Consider the following 16,432-nt stretch of genomic DNA (forward strand, 5'->3'; position numbering starts at 1 on the left):
AACTTTTCAATATTTCGCGTATTTAATCCTAAATATCATGTAGGCAAATAAAATTCAAAAAGCGGTAAAGACTTTTTGAATGCAAAAAGTATCAAGAAAATTGCATGTAATAAAAGCGACAATTTAAAGCGACCTTTTTAATGTATGATTGAATCTTTGTGGAAAGTATGAAAGTAAGTTATTTTCTAGCTCGGCCTTTGTTCTTGAAAACACCCCGTGACCAGCGTGTTGGATTGAATGGTATTGCCAAGTTTGAATGTTCAGCTACAGGAAATCCACCTCCATCTGTTTTCTGGACAAAAGAAGGAAATCAGGTAAAGTTTTAAAATTCTTTTTAAAAGGTCTACTCATGTAAAAGGCATTATAAACTTTTACAAGAATTCCAGTGTCTTTCAAAGAAATTTTTTAGTTCTCCCCCACGAAAAATGTTTTAAAAAAAAACGAATTTTCGTTTTCTGTTAATAATTTCTAAGTACTGCACCAGGAGACGTTCTTAAATATTTGTACACTCAAACATGTTTTGTGCGTTCTTCTTTTGAGCTATTTTTACTTGTGTGATTTTTTTTTTTTTTTTTTTGGTGCTGTATATGGAAATTTCTACCAAATCAGAACATCATTGACGAAGTTATTTGTAAAACGAGTGTGACGTAATATATTAAATCCAAGAATGATATTTTGGATCAATTTTTTAAACGAAGTTCGCTTATTGTCAGACTACAAAGGATAATGGTTATACGTTTTGGAAAGTTTTGTATGAGCAGAATAAGAACATATATGACTATTTTTTAAATAAATGTTTGCTTGCGTATTTATAAATCAGATTTAAAAACGTTTAGCGAAACTTCAAGTAGCTGCCTTGTTTTCTACTTGAGACTTTTTTATCCGGTCCCTATTCAGAGAATTAGAGAAAACTTTTAACTGTGTTGCGAAAACTATTCTTATAGTTATTTGTGAAGTTCTGAGTGATTTTTTGTGCGGTTTTTTATGCGGTCCCTATCCATCGCATAAAAAACAGGTTTTAGTGTATTAAATCAATTTACCCATCCAACAAAAGATATTTTTTCTTTACGTTGTTTCACGATTTACACATTCAACCCAGAATAATAGCCGCCACAACACAGAATAATGAGTCTTATACCACATTTTAATAAATCAACTCATTATCTTACGTACTTCAATTTACAGCCTCATTCAGTAAATCATAGCTTCCTTTCATTGTCTGTAAGTCTGAATGCCTCGGTTGATAAATTATTTAGCACTTAAGTTTATAAAATGTATTCAACACTTAATTTTCAAATTTGATAAATTGTTGTTTACTGTATCTATAAATCAGATGAATAGATATTCGTAATGGGAGAATAATTTTAAGAGGTTACAGTAATTTTTAATTTATTTTAAATGTTCAGATAAATATTTGCCTAAATGGGTTTCGCTTTCATCAAATGAGATACTAAAAAGACAATGAAACGGCCCAAAATTTGAATTTGTGAATATAATCTGCTTATTTTCTTTTTAAATCGTCTTGCTCCTAAATCATTTGAGAACCTTTTTCAAAATGAGAAAAAAAAATAGTAATAATAATTGACCGGAAAAAAGCATAAACACTTTAAGTAGAGTGGTTTCAAAAAAATATGTTCGTATAAATTATTCTACGAATAATTTTATAATAGCAAAAAATAATTTATTGTAAACAATTGGGTCAGTGATTTAGGTATACTCTAAAAATTCAAATGAAATGCGTTTAAAGTTCAGAACCTAAGTAGGCTTTCATTGATTTTTTTAAACATGCTGGATAGCAGCACAGTACCATCTTCTGCTCTAAAACAGAAGAGAGGATCTCCTATAATTTAAACTAATTATCTCCAAATTTTCAATTTTGATACTCACATCTTCTTGTTTTTCACTGCTTTGATTATGGAGTTTTTTTTTTTTTTTTAAGCTATTATTTTTTCCGCAAAAAAAAAGAAAAATGAAAAGTAAATGGCGTCAAAAAAATAAAATTTACAAATGTATCAAAATGAGCATTAACGCTTAAATAGCATCTGTTTGTTAACTCCTTTTTTCTTCGCAAAAAATTGCATGGGTTAATAAAGTTGTGTGTAAGTTATTGGAAAAGAAATCAAAAGTTTAGCTAGTAAAAGTAACTAGTCAAAATTTATAGAAAAGAAGCAAAGATCAAAATATAATAAATTCATCCACAAACAAAGGGGTGTAAGTGTCAAAATTAAAAAAAATAGAGTTATTAGTGCAAATGAGGCAGTGGGAAGCAAAGCAATGTAAGTGTTTTAAAAATTTGGAGATAACCGGTACACGTGGTAGGTGAACCTCTCCTCTGTCTTGGGGCAAAAGATGGTGCTAGTAGCTCTGGTAGTTGCTGCTGTATAGCATGATTTAGGGAAAAAATTCAATGAATGCCTACCTAGGAGCTAATCTTTAAACGTGTTTTACTCGAAACTTAAAAATAGTCTACTAGCATCCCTTTGCTTCTCACTTCCTCAAATGGTAAGAAAACCTCTCGTCTGTTTCGGAGGAAGAGATGGTAACATTGGATCTGATAGGTGCCGCTAGACAGCATGATTTAGAAAAACTTTTTCCATGAAAGCCTACCTAGGGCTTGAACTTAGCAAACGTTTTAATTAGAATTTTAAGAAGTCATTTACGTCTTTTGATATGCTCAATGCCTCAATTAGAGTTGAGTATCAATAAGTATCAAATCGTACATGTAATCACTACAAAAAAGATCTTTAAACTAGTATTATACCTGAAGTAATAATAACTATCAAAGATAGGAAAATTTTCTAACCTTTACTTGCTAAAACCCATTGTCTTTCTCAATTTTTCAGGTTCTAATGTTCCCAGAACGTTCCTACGGCCGAGTATCAGTGACGAGAGAAGGTAGTTTGGTGATATCTGGAGTCACTAAAGAGGACAAAGGATATTACATTTGTTCTGTTCTATCAGGCATTGGATCCTCTATGGCTAAAGCATATCTTGAAGTTACAGGTACGTACATTCCTTGTCATAGCCACCATAACCTATAATAAAAACACAACACAGTGCGCCCGTGGTCATCAGACGATTCAACTCTTGATCAGATAAACAAACAGCCGGTCGAAGTCTTCTTCAACTAATATGAAGGTGTCTGTGGTTCAGGTGTCTGAGTGTGAGAATAGCCTGGTGAATTCTTGCGTTAATGGTAATTACACAAATGTAGCAATGAGTGTCTAAAGTTTTCGGTGAGATTAATAAGAGATGACTTCATAAGATAAATACCAAACGTGCTTGAGAACTAAAACCTGGTGTTCCGCGTTCAGTTGACCCCTCAACAAGAACAGCTGTCTTACACCTAAATACCATCGGTCTCTTAAACTGAGATGAGCGCAGTATGTCTTATCCCTATGGGTTATTCTGCCACAGAGTTTAGTTAAAGGTAATTTAGAACGAAGAATATTGAATGATTTCATGCATTATGTTCACATAAAAATATAAAAAGTATTAATCAGGTATGGATTGGCCTGTCAGCCGATGCTCCCTCAAGCCTGGACAGCCTTTTTTAGTTTTTTTTTTCTTTTACTTTTTATTTATTTATTTTATTTATTTATTTTTTTGGTGCAACTTCCTTATTTTTTAAAATTGTTATAGTTACTTTTTTTTTCGCTCACAAACCTGTTTGACTTTTACTTTGCTCTTTTTTTTTCTTTTCTTTGAATTCGTAAAGCTGTGTACCATCAGTTTTTTTGGGGGGGAGGGGGCATACCCCCCCCCCCCCCATTTGAAGGCCAAGGTTGGCGCCCTCTTGCGGGACCAAGTCTGCCCCTGGTATAGACTGATATAAAAGAAATTGTACGTAAAAAATTGTTGCTCTACTGAAGAATAGCTACCGGCTCAATAGTAATGTCATAATACAAAATCACGGTGAGCAATAGTTACTAAGGAGCAACACACAGTCCAAGTATATTCATTCAATGTTTTAATTTTAAGAAAAAACGTTTTTTTCTTCTTTGACATCAGCTTTCTACTCGCTAAAAAAAGTAACCGGAGGGTCTACTACGAGTTTCAAACTGTCTTCATAATGCAACAGTAAACAGTAGCGCCTAGGAACAGCAATAACTTTTAAACATTTTTCTATGGAAAAGTTGTAGTATTACGAAAATACATTTCCTTGAGAAGCATACAAAGACTCCACAAAAATATTAAACCGTTTTGAAACATAACAATAAAATTTCTTTTTGGAATTAGGCTATAAATAAAACACAAAAAATCTTAATAAGAAAATCACAAGTAACAATAGTTAGTAGGAACAACAAGAAATTTCGAATATTTTTACATTAATTCATACATAACCTTCAAAGTAAGAAAAGTGTGAATTGCGTTTTGCTCAATGTATTTGAGCATTTTAAAACTTTTAAAAAATGTTTAACAACATTACATTGTTATATTTTGGTGCAATTATAGAATAGAATTATTTGTACGCTGTTTTAGAGTACTATTTGTACCAACGTTTCGGCCTACTTTTACTGATTTTTTTCTGCACTAAATTAGCTTCACTGTTTTGTTTACAGGAAGTTAATAAAAGCAAGATGTTGGAAAATGATATGGTACTGCGTAGTGATGTTCCGGATATCCGTATCCGTATCCGCGGATATCCGAGGGAAACTAAAGATCTGTATCCGTATCCGTTACCTTTTTGACGGATCTTAAACGGATCATTTCTATTCTAAAAAATTTTAAATATTTGAATAAAAGACTCTTATTAAAGAGAGAAACTTATAAAAGAGAGAGACTTATAAAAGAGAGAGACTTATAAAAGAATAAAAAATTTGAAAAAAATTTTGAAATCCGTATCCGCAGATCTTGACACTAATGATCCGGATCCGGATCCATATCCGCGGATCTACTTTTCTAACGATCCGGCACATCACTAGTACTGCGCTTTAGGAATTAGTCTACACAAAGTGTTTATAATGTGTGACACTGATAAAGAATATTTATTTAGAAAAAGCTATTTAAGTTTCTATAAAGTGGGTGTGCCAAATAAGGTCATGTAGTCTCCCCCCCCCCGAAGGTAATTTACTAATACTGGTGTGAAATTGAAAGTCATGTAACTCTTCTCAGAACTATTAAAGGTGCACACTGCACATGAAGAGGTGTATTAACGTTGTAAAAAAGAACTATTCGGGATAAAAATAAAAATTAAGTTTGGAAAAAAAAGTTCAAAATCTGGAGTTCTTTCTTTTAAATGAATTTTCTTTATCAGTGAACGACTTTTTAAGCACACTGTACATAAACTTACCTCTTTGTTTTGACTTATCATCTCATGGTTTAAAGTCGAATTTGTTTGTACAAATATTTACCTTTTTTTTCTTTTGTATAATTCAATTAACAACTTTTAAAAAAGAAGAGAAGATTGGTGAAAGAAAGTAACTAACCATTTTTCAACTCTTTAATGAGAAGTGCGTGAGAATCTTGGCCATGTGAAATTAGTATGAAGTTAGGAGGAATATTTCCAGAAAGTAGCAAAAAAAGATGATTTCTCAAAAACAAAAAATTTCAGGTTACAAATGTTCCCTTTCAAAACTAATAAGAGATCGACATAAAAGATTTATTTAAAATTGAATCAAGTTAGTCAAAATATTAAAACATGAAAAGAAACTTTTCATTCATTTTTATTCACTTTTATTTTTAATTGTTGTAGCTGTGGGCGACTTGCCACCTCCTATCATCCTGTTGGGGCCAGCCAATCAGACATTGCCGTTGCACACTGGAGTTGTTTTGCCTTGTGAAGCATCTGGTAGTCCAACTCCTTCCATTCGTTGGCTTTTCAACTCGGGGCCCCTACCGTCCTCTGGTCCGCGTTTCAAAGTCATGGATTCAGGATCGCTCAAGATTGATGGTAAGATATGCAGAAAATCAGATTGCGAAAAACTGGGTTTTAAATCCTTTCCTTCTTTAGAACTTCAGTTAGACAAAATACTATAAAAATGATTTTATAGTGAAATTTTAAAAATAAGGATTAGAGCAGCAATGGCTCCTCATTTACATTGCAGTGTATCAAATTTAGGGCTGTATATGTGACAAGTGTATCTGGACATCACAAGTAGACTGTATCTGCCATGCTAAGTACAGAAGTCGTATTGGCACTTTTTTAAAAATCAAAATTAAGTTATTGTCAATAGGTGTTTCTTTGTAAGCAATCTTTTATTATTCGGAAGGCTCGGGGCAGAAATGTGACAAGCCGCAAGGAGTAGCTTTTCGATCAAAATTTTTGTTTCTCAGAACTAAAATTGAAATGAATATGACAATGGATTGTGTCATTTGGAGAAAAACATATCTGTTCTTAGTATTGCAGAATATAGAATGTAAACTTTCAAAAATTCTACAAATATTTTTTATAAGTTGGAAATTGGTCTACTGAAAATTCACACCATGTGGTTTATTACATTCTTGTCCTGAGTCTTTCATTTGTTGAAACCTTTGTAAATACCAACCCTTTTCATAAGCACCGATAGTCCTTCAATTTGTGACGTAGGATCATATAATTGTTTTCTTTGGTACCAGTTCGTTAGTTCAGTGTTACCACGAGTTAAAGTGCGGGATTACGTTATAAAACCAATTTTTATGAATTTTGCAGCAAATCGAACGAGAGGCTGCCTACAGTCTACTCCATGATATTGAGGGTTAAATATTAATAGTTTGTTCATAATTCAGTTGTTGAAAGTTGATTTCTAGGGTCTCCAAAAAAAAAATCAGCTAGGTTTATTCTCCAATTTACTCATATAGTGTCTATTCTTTTGTAGCTCTTCAACCAACAGATTCGGGGATCTATTCCTGTACAGCATCTAGTGAAAGTGGTGAAACTTCATGGAGTGCCTCTCTATCTGTGGAATGTAAGTAAAAAGAAATTCAAACATTTCATGCTGAAATTCGTTATTAGAGCTTAAGGACACACAATAATAAATTTTTTACTTATTTTGAATGATAAATATTTTAATAGCTTATTGTTAGTTTAGTTATTCAAATAAATGATTGTGATTGCCTGCAAAATACTGAACAGAACATTGCCTGTAAGCTGCAATATGGTTTACAATACGAAAATAGCCGATATTTTTCGCTCAGAAAATGTTTTGTTGGTAGAAATACAACTTAAACAAACCTTTGTTTTTAACCAATACTTTCATAATTTCCAAGCAGGTAGAATGAAATACACAGCATGAATGGAAAAATCATAAGTCCCCCATTTAATTCTGTTTGTTTTCAGCGCCTCGAAATCCAAACGTAATTTTTCATCGAGCTCCAGATCCCTCAACATTTCCACGTCCACCTGGTCAGCCCACTGCAGTCAACGTCACCGAAACGTCCGTCACTTTGCAGTGGCAGAGAAGTAGCAACATGGGGGCATCTCCACTCATAGGTTATAGAGGTAAGAAAAATTTCTCGTCTCCTTCTTCATAATTTATTTTAAAACTATATACATCATTTTTTAATACAGATTCATATCGATCACGACGATATTTTTTACAAAGTTTACCCCTTCACTTATTGTTTGAACAAAGTTTTTTCATTAGAACTGAATTCATGAATTTACTGCTTGTATTTTTTTTACATGCATTGCTTTTCTACTAATTGTTTTTAACTGTTAGTTTCAAGAAGAAAAAAAAACCCATACAAGTGTGATTTCTTAAGCAAGCAAATCAGTATAAACCTCTGTGAAATCAGAAATAGAGATCTTATGTATCTCAAGTTCATCTTCAAAATTTATACATAATCATTTCAAATGATGATGCGCTGAAATAAGAAATTTTTACTACAAAAGATTTAATTGTTGTGTAGCACCTGATCAATACAAAGTTTCCTTTCCGTTTTCAATTTGAGAATTTTGATGTGTTTTCAGTGGAGTACTACAGCAGTGATCTTCAAAGTGGATGGGTAGTTTCAGCCCATCATGTCTCCACGGAGAGTCACGTGGTTCAAAATCTTCGTCCGGATACACATTATCAGTTCCTGATCCGTGCTGAGAATTCTCATGGTCTTGGACTGCCGAGTCCAAGCAGCAAAGTCGTCAAAACAATAGGTACGTAGTTGTTGTCATTACATTTTGCCATTGTTTGTGGAAATTGACGCTTGCAATTAATGTGAATGAATTTGAACTGTTTGTTTCAGAAACCAAACGTACTATATTTTTTCCAAAGTTGAGTTATTGGCGGCACTCACTTCCTTTGAGATAATCGCACATTTTGAATAAAATATGACAACGTATATAAAGTACAAATTCAAATGAAAAAAGGTTAAAAAACCAGCAAACAGCTGTTTCGGCACTCTAAAATACAAGTGCCATCAACAGTGCAATTAAAAACGAAGACAGGTTCAACCCGACCAAAACACAGTCGAGGCGAACATTGGAATGAGAGACGAGTTGTAAAAGATATGAGAGCAGTTCTCGTCAATGATTTGTCTAGCACTCCCCCTTTTCCTAATGTTTGGAAGTCGGTTATTTGATTTTTTTTTTTTTTTTTTGTCTTTGACGTTTTCTCCTGAGTGCAACAGTCCTCTGTAGTTCTGACGTAACCTTGACGTCATCGTTTCCGGTACTGCTCTCATATCTTTTACAACTCGTCTCTCATTCCAATGTTCGCCTCGACTGTGTTTTGGTCGGGTTGAACCTGTCTTCGTTTTTAAATGCACTGTTGATGGCACTTGTATTTTAGAGTGCCGAAACAGCTGTTTGCTGGTTTTTTAACCTTTTTTCATTTGAATTTGTACTTTATATACGTTGTCATATTTTATTCACTATACAGTACAAAGTTTTCGACTACTTTTTATGTAATCGCACATTTTGTACGAAAACATGCCAAAAACGCAGCTGTTATTGTAAGAAGGCCTTTCCTTAAATTTTGGCTTTCGTGCAGAAACTAGTCAAACGACGGCTCTTGTCTGGTTTCTTTCTTAAATCGAGGCAGTGAGAAGCAAAGGGATGTAAGTGGACATTTTCAAGTTTTGAGTAAAACGCGTTTAAAGATAACATCCTATGTAGACTTTCATTGAAATTTTTTGAGCAATCACGATTACTTATTGTTCTCACTTGACTGTTTTTGATGTTACGCTGATTTTATTTTCCCACCAGCACCCTCTGCCAGCACCACCGTCGCGTCGACCGGCCTCACGATGCTGCTGTTGCGTCCATATCCTACACACACACACACATACACACACACGCCTACACACTCGTGCCTGCGCACAGACACAAACACACACTCCTACACACATACACATACACACACTCATGCCTGCACACAGACACAAACACATATGCCTACATACACACACACAAACGCCTACACACATACAGCACTGCATACACAACACATGCATACATACACACATATACATGCACCCACATACATGCGCCTACACAAACACACACGCGCATTCATACACACACACGCTCGTGATTGCGGAAAATATAATTTGAATTCAAGATGCCAAAAATTCAAATTAATATATTTTTTTCTAAATTATGCTGTATAGCAGCAATTACCGGGGCTATCAGTACCATCTCTTGCCCCAAGATAGAGGAGAGGTTCACCTACCATGTGTACTGATTATATCCAAATTTTTTATTTTGCCACTTACATTTCTTTGCTTCTCACTGCCTCAATCATGTAATTTTTTTTCCATGGCGCATCTTTCATTCCGATGGTGCCTCTTCTTTGAATTGCTACTTTCTGAAGCAGGATTTTCTTTTTTTTTTTTTTTTTTTTGAGACAGCAGTGGGGCGAGCGTTTTTTAGTACTCACGTTTTATCAAAATAATAAATCAAAAATGTACTTTTATCACTAAAGAGATGATAATAAATCCTCAAATTATGTATGTCTTTTTATTGCACTACAATAAAGATATATCTGACGACTGATATAACTGAACTGATATTAAAGACTCTGAAAATGCTTAATTTTTTGTGACCATCCACCAATCAGAAATATGTAACTAGACAATTTTCTTGTTTTTCTCAAACAATGCACTTGTCGTTCGACAAGTTTCTGAAATGAACGGGTTATTTTATGTTAGAGATTTTTGCTTCAAGGCATTAAACTTAGGCTATGCGCCAAAACAATAATTATGTGTCAGCAATTCGCATTTAAATGTGATGTATGAAAAAGTTTCTTTTCTTGTTTCTTTCATTTGTAGTTCTTTAAATAATGCTTTATTTTTTAACTCTAAACAAACTAATACATCAAAACTTTAAAAAAAATTCTTAAAAAATTGTTTTAAAACAAGAGATGACATTACTGTTATATTTTTCTATTTTTTTTTATAAAATCTACTGCATAAAAAACAAAATCAATCCATAAAACTTAGAAAAGTATTGAAACTACCTAGAAAAGTATCAAAACTGAGAATCATGAGAGAATGAACTGGTTTGATATTTTGCATTTCAAAAATATTTACAAGTTTTTCAAAGAATGGGCAAGTTCATTTCATTTTTAGAACTTTATTGATGCTTAATGAATCTTCAAAGCCTATGGTATTGAAAAATATGTAAAGCCCTTTATTGAACCTTCTATTTCAGAAATCCTTCACGCTCCAAGCTCCAAAATTTCCCAAAAGAATTTTTAACATCATACTAAGACTTTTCGATTAGGATTATAATGTTTTAACTAAAAGGAAACTATATATTGGTATTTTTTCTCAAAGAAATGTGAATCCCTATTGAATAATTTATGCAATGATATAAAATGTTTTCCTAAATATTAAAATTTTGGCTTTTGACTGGTTTCTGAAATAAATGATTCAATTCATATCGAATTCATATGACTTCCGGATTATATTTTTACACCGAAGTTTCGTTTATAGGTAATTTTGCTTGGTAACATGCATTTTTCTAAACTTCTACTTAAAAAAGGGATATTAGGGGGAATTTGTGTTACACCAGGAAGAAGCTCAAAACAAAGGGCTGACTACACGGATCATTTATTTTACTTAGGCTGAAAACCTGAATAAAATGGTATTCTGACCACCATCATGGCATAATTTGAAGAGCAGAGTCGTCTGCCATTCAATCAAGTGCTTTTCCAACTGTGGTGTTTTTCAGAAATTTATTTGAGCTGATGTAATTTAATTTGGCCGTATGCCGATTAAGGAGCCAAATTTAAAAGTTCTCTCATTTCTTTGCCAAAATAACCGCATTCATCTTAAGAACTTGTTTCTACCTCGCATTCAATTTAAAGCGTAGAAAACATTATTTCTGTCTTCGGAATTAAGGGATTAAAACTCATAAAACTAATATCTCGGAAAAAAAGGTAACATAAAGAAAAGAAGTAACAGATCGAAAAGAAATTTTGCATGTTTATTAAAAAGCTTGTTTGACCTCATTTTATCTCAAACCCGCACGCGCACAGGCACAACCACTATCACTGTCCTGCACTTTGTAAAAATATCGATAGATAATAGTGGAGTTTAAAGTTACATAAAATGCATGCTCACACATCCAAGGAAAACCTCAAAATTTTTTTCCTATTTTAAACTTGCATTTCTTAAAACGTTACTTTTATATCACACAGGGCTTCCATCTCACCTTCTGCCAGATTTCGATTTAGAAGAGGCCCGCACCCAACTGAGTACCATTGCTTTAGAACTCCAGGACATACGACCAATTAGTTCAACGGCTCTCAAACTTGTGTGGAAGGTAAAAATTTCATTTTCATAAATATACGTTCCTTTTTCAGGAAATAAAATTTCTTCAAATCTAAACTTTCAGTAATTCTCTTTTAACTACAATTGATTACCTTTGCCTCTATAAGGCAATTAAGAGCCATTGTCTGTAAGGATCAGGCAGGTTGTGATTGTTGGGATTTTTAATTTTCTTTATTTTCACATAGGTTGTTTCTTATCATAAATGTAATGTAAATCCGAAATTTGAGCTTTGTCTGACTCACCGTTTTTGAGAAAACAATGCTTGTTGCTTGAAGCGCCCTTATAATGACATGGATTTTTTAATTCCGTATTACTATATGGTCTTGTTAGATACTGTTACAGCTGTCAAATCGGTGACACTCGAGGGCGACGCCCACAAACTCTGTTTAAAAATGTCCGAAAATGAATTTTTTTCTATATTTCAAGGCCAATTTTCTCAAAGCGCCTTCATGATGACACCAACATTTTTAGATCATTTTCTAGCCACACTTACATACATCAAAAATATGTATCAAAATCGGTGTCACTATAAGGGCGCCAGAAGATATTGGAACTTTTATTCGATAAATTTCACAAAAACACAAATATTTAAAATCTAACTACAACTGTCGCCCTCATAGCAGAGATCTGATACTAAATTAGGTTGATTACCAACATGTTTGTCTAACATTTGCACAAAAAAAAAATCGGTGTCACTGCTATTATTTTTGGAAATATAATCGTTCGAAGTTAGTACGTTATGGCGTTTTTTTTTTTTTTTTTTTTTTTTTTTTTTTGTACTTATTTATTTAATCTTCCCCCCCCCAGATAGTTTTTTTTTAACATATTTATTTTTAATTTAATACAAAAAAGTGTATCTTTTAACATAAATAGCTTTGGGCAGCAAGAGCGTCTTTTTCTTGAATAGAAAATGCCCGTTTTAATATAGGTACAGGCGGATGTATTGTGCATAATATGTCTAGATTATCATACCAATACTCATTTTGTTTTTTCGGCCAAACAAATCTATTTATTCCGATTGTTCTTGACCTACATTTGACCTCAACTTGAAAATGGATTTTCTACGAAAGATGTATAGAGAGAAGCTCTTACAAACATCTTATATAAATGCTTCAAATTTAATGCTTCAAAATAAATGCTTCAACTAATAAATACCCCTGCATTGCCACAAGTTCAATTTAATGAAATTGGATGGACCATATCTTTACGAGCTCAGTTCAAGTTCACTTCAAAGCAGAAGCAGTATTTATAAGAACAATTTATGATTGATGAAAATACTGGGAAAAAACAACATCCCTGTCAAGTTGCACACTTGATGAGAAATGCAGTTCGTAACGGGGGAAAAACTGTTCATTGCTTCAGAGCATTGTACTATGAACCAAATCCTATCCCTTTTTTTTCGATGGTAGAAACAAAAAAACGAATGCATTCTCAATTCATCAAATGAGAATATTGAAGAAAGAGAACATTCAGAATCTGAAACTGAATTTGAGGATAACGTAGACCAAAACGAAGATAACATTAAGAATCAAAGCAACTAATTTCAGAAAGACGGTCATCTCTTATTGAAAATGCTGATTTTGTTGCACTAAAGCATGGGAAAATATGGTATCCCAGAAAAATAGTAGAAGTTGACCATTTGCAAGTTTAGGTCAAATGCATGTCAAGACCAATTGGAATAAATAAATTTGTTTGTCCGGAAAAACAAGACAAGTATTATTATATTTGTCTAGACATGTTATGCACAATAGACCCACCTGGTACCTATATCAAAACGCACATTTTCTATTCAAGAAAAAGACTTTCTTGCTGCCCAAAGCTGTTTATGTTATAAGGTACACTTCTTTGTATTAAATTAAAAATAAATATGTTCAAAAAAAAATCTGGGTGTGAAAATATTAAATAAATAAATATAAAAAGACGCCATAACGTACTAACTTGGAACGATTATATTTTCAAAAATAATAGGAGTGACACCGATTTTTTTTTGTGCAAATGTTAGACAAACATGTTGGTTATCAACCTAATGTAGTATCAGATATCTGCTATGAGGGCGACAGTTGTAATTAGATTCTAAACATTTGTGTTTTTGTTAAATTAATCGAATAAAAGCTCCAATATCTTCTGGCGCCCTTATAGTGACACCGATTTTGATACATATTTTTGATGTATGTAAATGTGGCTAGAAAATGATTTTAAAATGTTGGTGTCATCATGAAGGCGCTTTGAGAAAATTGGCCTTGAATATAGAAAAAAATTCATTTTCGGTCATTTTTAAACGGAGTTTATGGGCGTCGCCCTCGTAGTGTTACCGATTTGACAGCTGTAACAGTATCTAACAAGACCATATAGTAATTTGGAATTAAAAAATCCATGTCATTATAAGGATGCTTCAAGCAACAAGCACATTAAAATCTGCAAATTTGAGAAACACGCAAAAACGTGCCACGCCCCCTAAACAAAAAAAAATTGTTTTCTCAAAAACGGTGAGTCAGACAAAGCTCAAGTTCAGAAAGACAAAAACTTACAGCTTTAATTTCCTACAAGTGCTTTAGACTTAAGCTTTGCTCAGCGTAACATAATAACGCTGTTAGAAAATAATCTAAATTTTTATTTGAAGGTTCAAGTAATAAACGAATAAAATCACATTACAAAATATGTTATTTTAACATAGAAGTCACTTTTAATCAACTTTGAGATAAGCATGCATGCATTTTTGCATAAAGATAGACATGGAAGTAACCGCTGAACCTAAAACCTATGTAATTCATATGCGCGTGAAATTCATCTTTACAAACTTAAAATTAACGTCTGACGGTAATATCTGACAGTAAACGATATTTTCGTGTAGTGCATTTCAATTTCATATTAGTAGGTTAAATATTAATTTTAACACTATCTTACATTGTTTTAGGATTGGCAAATAAGATCTAGTTGTTCTTTCATAAAACGCTATATTGTCAGTTTTTACACAGATTATTACTGGAGATTACTGGAGTTTTTCCCAATTCTACTAGACCTCGTATTATATATCTCCCCAAAACTAACGGCACTGATTAAAAAATAATAATAAATAATAATTTTTTGGCACTGGTTCGTTGAACTGCCCGCATATATAGTTTCTTTGGAGTGAACCATAATTAAAATCTGCAACATATAAATGCAGTAAAATTGTTACTCCTGTTAAAATGATCAATGGTTTCCTAAAAAGAAAATGGTCCACCACAGTCATGCTTTCTTGCACACATCAATGACCAAAGTTGCAGAGTCAGTGTTCATATCCTTCTCCAAAAAAGAAGGTAATGCTACAAATACCTGTAATCTAACTGCTGTACCGTTCCTTGTTTTAGATTCAAGGAGCCGAAGAACACGTGGAGGGCTTCTACATTCGCTTCCGAGACTTGAGTTCTGGCTCTCGCAAGTACAATATGATGACGGTCATGAACGGCGGAGCATCCTCCTACATTCTGACGGACTTGCGCAAGTATACGGAGTACGAGCTCTTCCTGGTACCTTTTTACAAGAGCGTCGAGGGTCCTCCTTCAAATTCAAAAAGTGCCCAGACTCTAGAGGATGGTAAGAAAACGCTGTTCGAATACTTCAGACTTTTTATAAACCTGTTATTTTAAATATTACAGTCGAACCCGCTTAATGGAATAGCCATTTTGCCACGATAAAATATTCTAATATGCGGGATATTCCATTAACCAGGATCAAAATAATACATTGGTTTGGTACATTAAAAATGTATTATATTATGCGGAATATTCTTTTAACCGATACTCTAATATGAGGACTCGTCTGTATATCCGTAAATTGATGTCGTGTCTATAATATACAGAAATAATATGAGAGTTATCATTTATACGTATAAAAAATTATCATTTACAAAACATTAGTATTTTTAAGACTAAGAAGGTAATGAGAAATAATTTTCTCTCAATGTTGATTATAATTTTAACGCATTTTTAATACTTATTATTTTTTTTAAAAATTTATACATTCCACTTTTTTTAGAGTATACTTCTGTGCATATGAACCTAAACATTAAAAATGAATTGTTTCTGTGAAATTTGTTTCTGACAAAATAAAGTTTTCGTAGTCATGGATTGCAACCAAGTTTTGAAAGGTAGTCTTTTTTTCTTTTATTCTCTTTAAAATGATACATAAATATATTAAAATGGAAAAAATCAACACAACTGCTGCTCTTAGCTTTCATTAAGGGCAGAACAAAGCGTTGGGCGTTCAAATGGACTGTTATTTTTCAAGAAACGTATAAAAATTGAAGTGGAAAAAGTGACAAAGCTGGTTATAGCTTCAAGCAGTTAAATTAAAGTGAAATAGCTAATAAAATATATCCGGAATAATAGCATTAAAATTTCGTTTTTATAAAATTGTTGAACGTTTGGACAACATTAAAAAATATTCATCTTTCTAAATCTTAATCATTTTTAATGCATACCGTCGCGTCACAGCAAAAGCAATATATCTGATCCAAGGAATAACAATTAGCCTTCTGTTACTTTGTGGTGACGTTATGTAAGTGCAAAGAAGTTCGAGCATTAACCATCTCAAATTCTCGTGACTATATTTACCTTTCTGCTCGAATTTCAGTGCCTTCTGCACCTCCAGACAATCTCCGAGTAGAAATTTTGGGAGCCAACAGTGCAGCCATTTCTTGGTCTCCACCTCCTCCTCAACATATCAATGGTGGACTCAGAGGATATGTGGTACGCATAAC

At 33.1% G+C, this 16,432-nt stretch overlaps 1 protein-coding gene across 1 annotated transcript in view; it reads left to right on the top strand.

Moving 5' to 3' along the window:
• Positions 1-16,432, top strand: part of LOC129224893 (roundabout homolog 2-like) — a 69,771-nt gene that overhangs the window by 20,309 nt on the left and 33,030 nt on the right. Inside the window, exons 6-14 of the mRNA XM_054859438.1 lie at positions 190-314; positions 2,844-3,003; positions 5,696-5,893; positions 6,798-6,887; positions 7,259-7,420; positions 7,892-8,071; positions 11,559-11,683; positions 15,042-15,267; positions 16,306-16,421. Coding sequence (XP_054715413.1) covers positions 190-314; positions 2,844-3,003; positions 5,696-5,893; positions 6,798-6,887; positions 7,259-7,420; positions 7,892-8,071; positions 11,559-11,683; positions 15,042-15,267; positions 16,306-16,421 — 1,382 coding nt within the window. The remainder of the gene's footprint in view (positions 1-189; positions 315-2,843; positions 3,004-5,695; positions 5,894-6,797; positions 6,888-7,258; positions 7,421-7,891; positions 8,072-11,558; positions 11,684-15,041; positions 15,268-16,305; positions 16,422-16,432) is intronic.

This window comes from Uloborus diversus, chromosome 6 (genome assembly GCF_026930045.1).
Source record: "Uloborus diversus isolate 005 chromosome 6, Udiv.v.3.1, whole genome shotgun sequence".
NCBI classification, from domain to species: Eukaryota; Metazoa; Arthropoda; class Arachnida; order Araneae; family Uloboridae; genus Uloborus; species Uloborus diversus.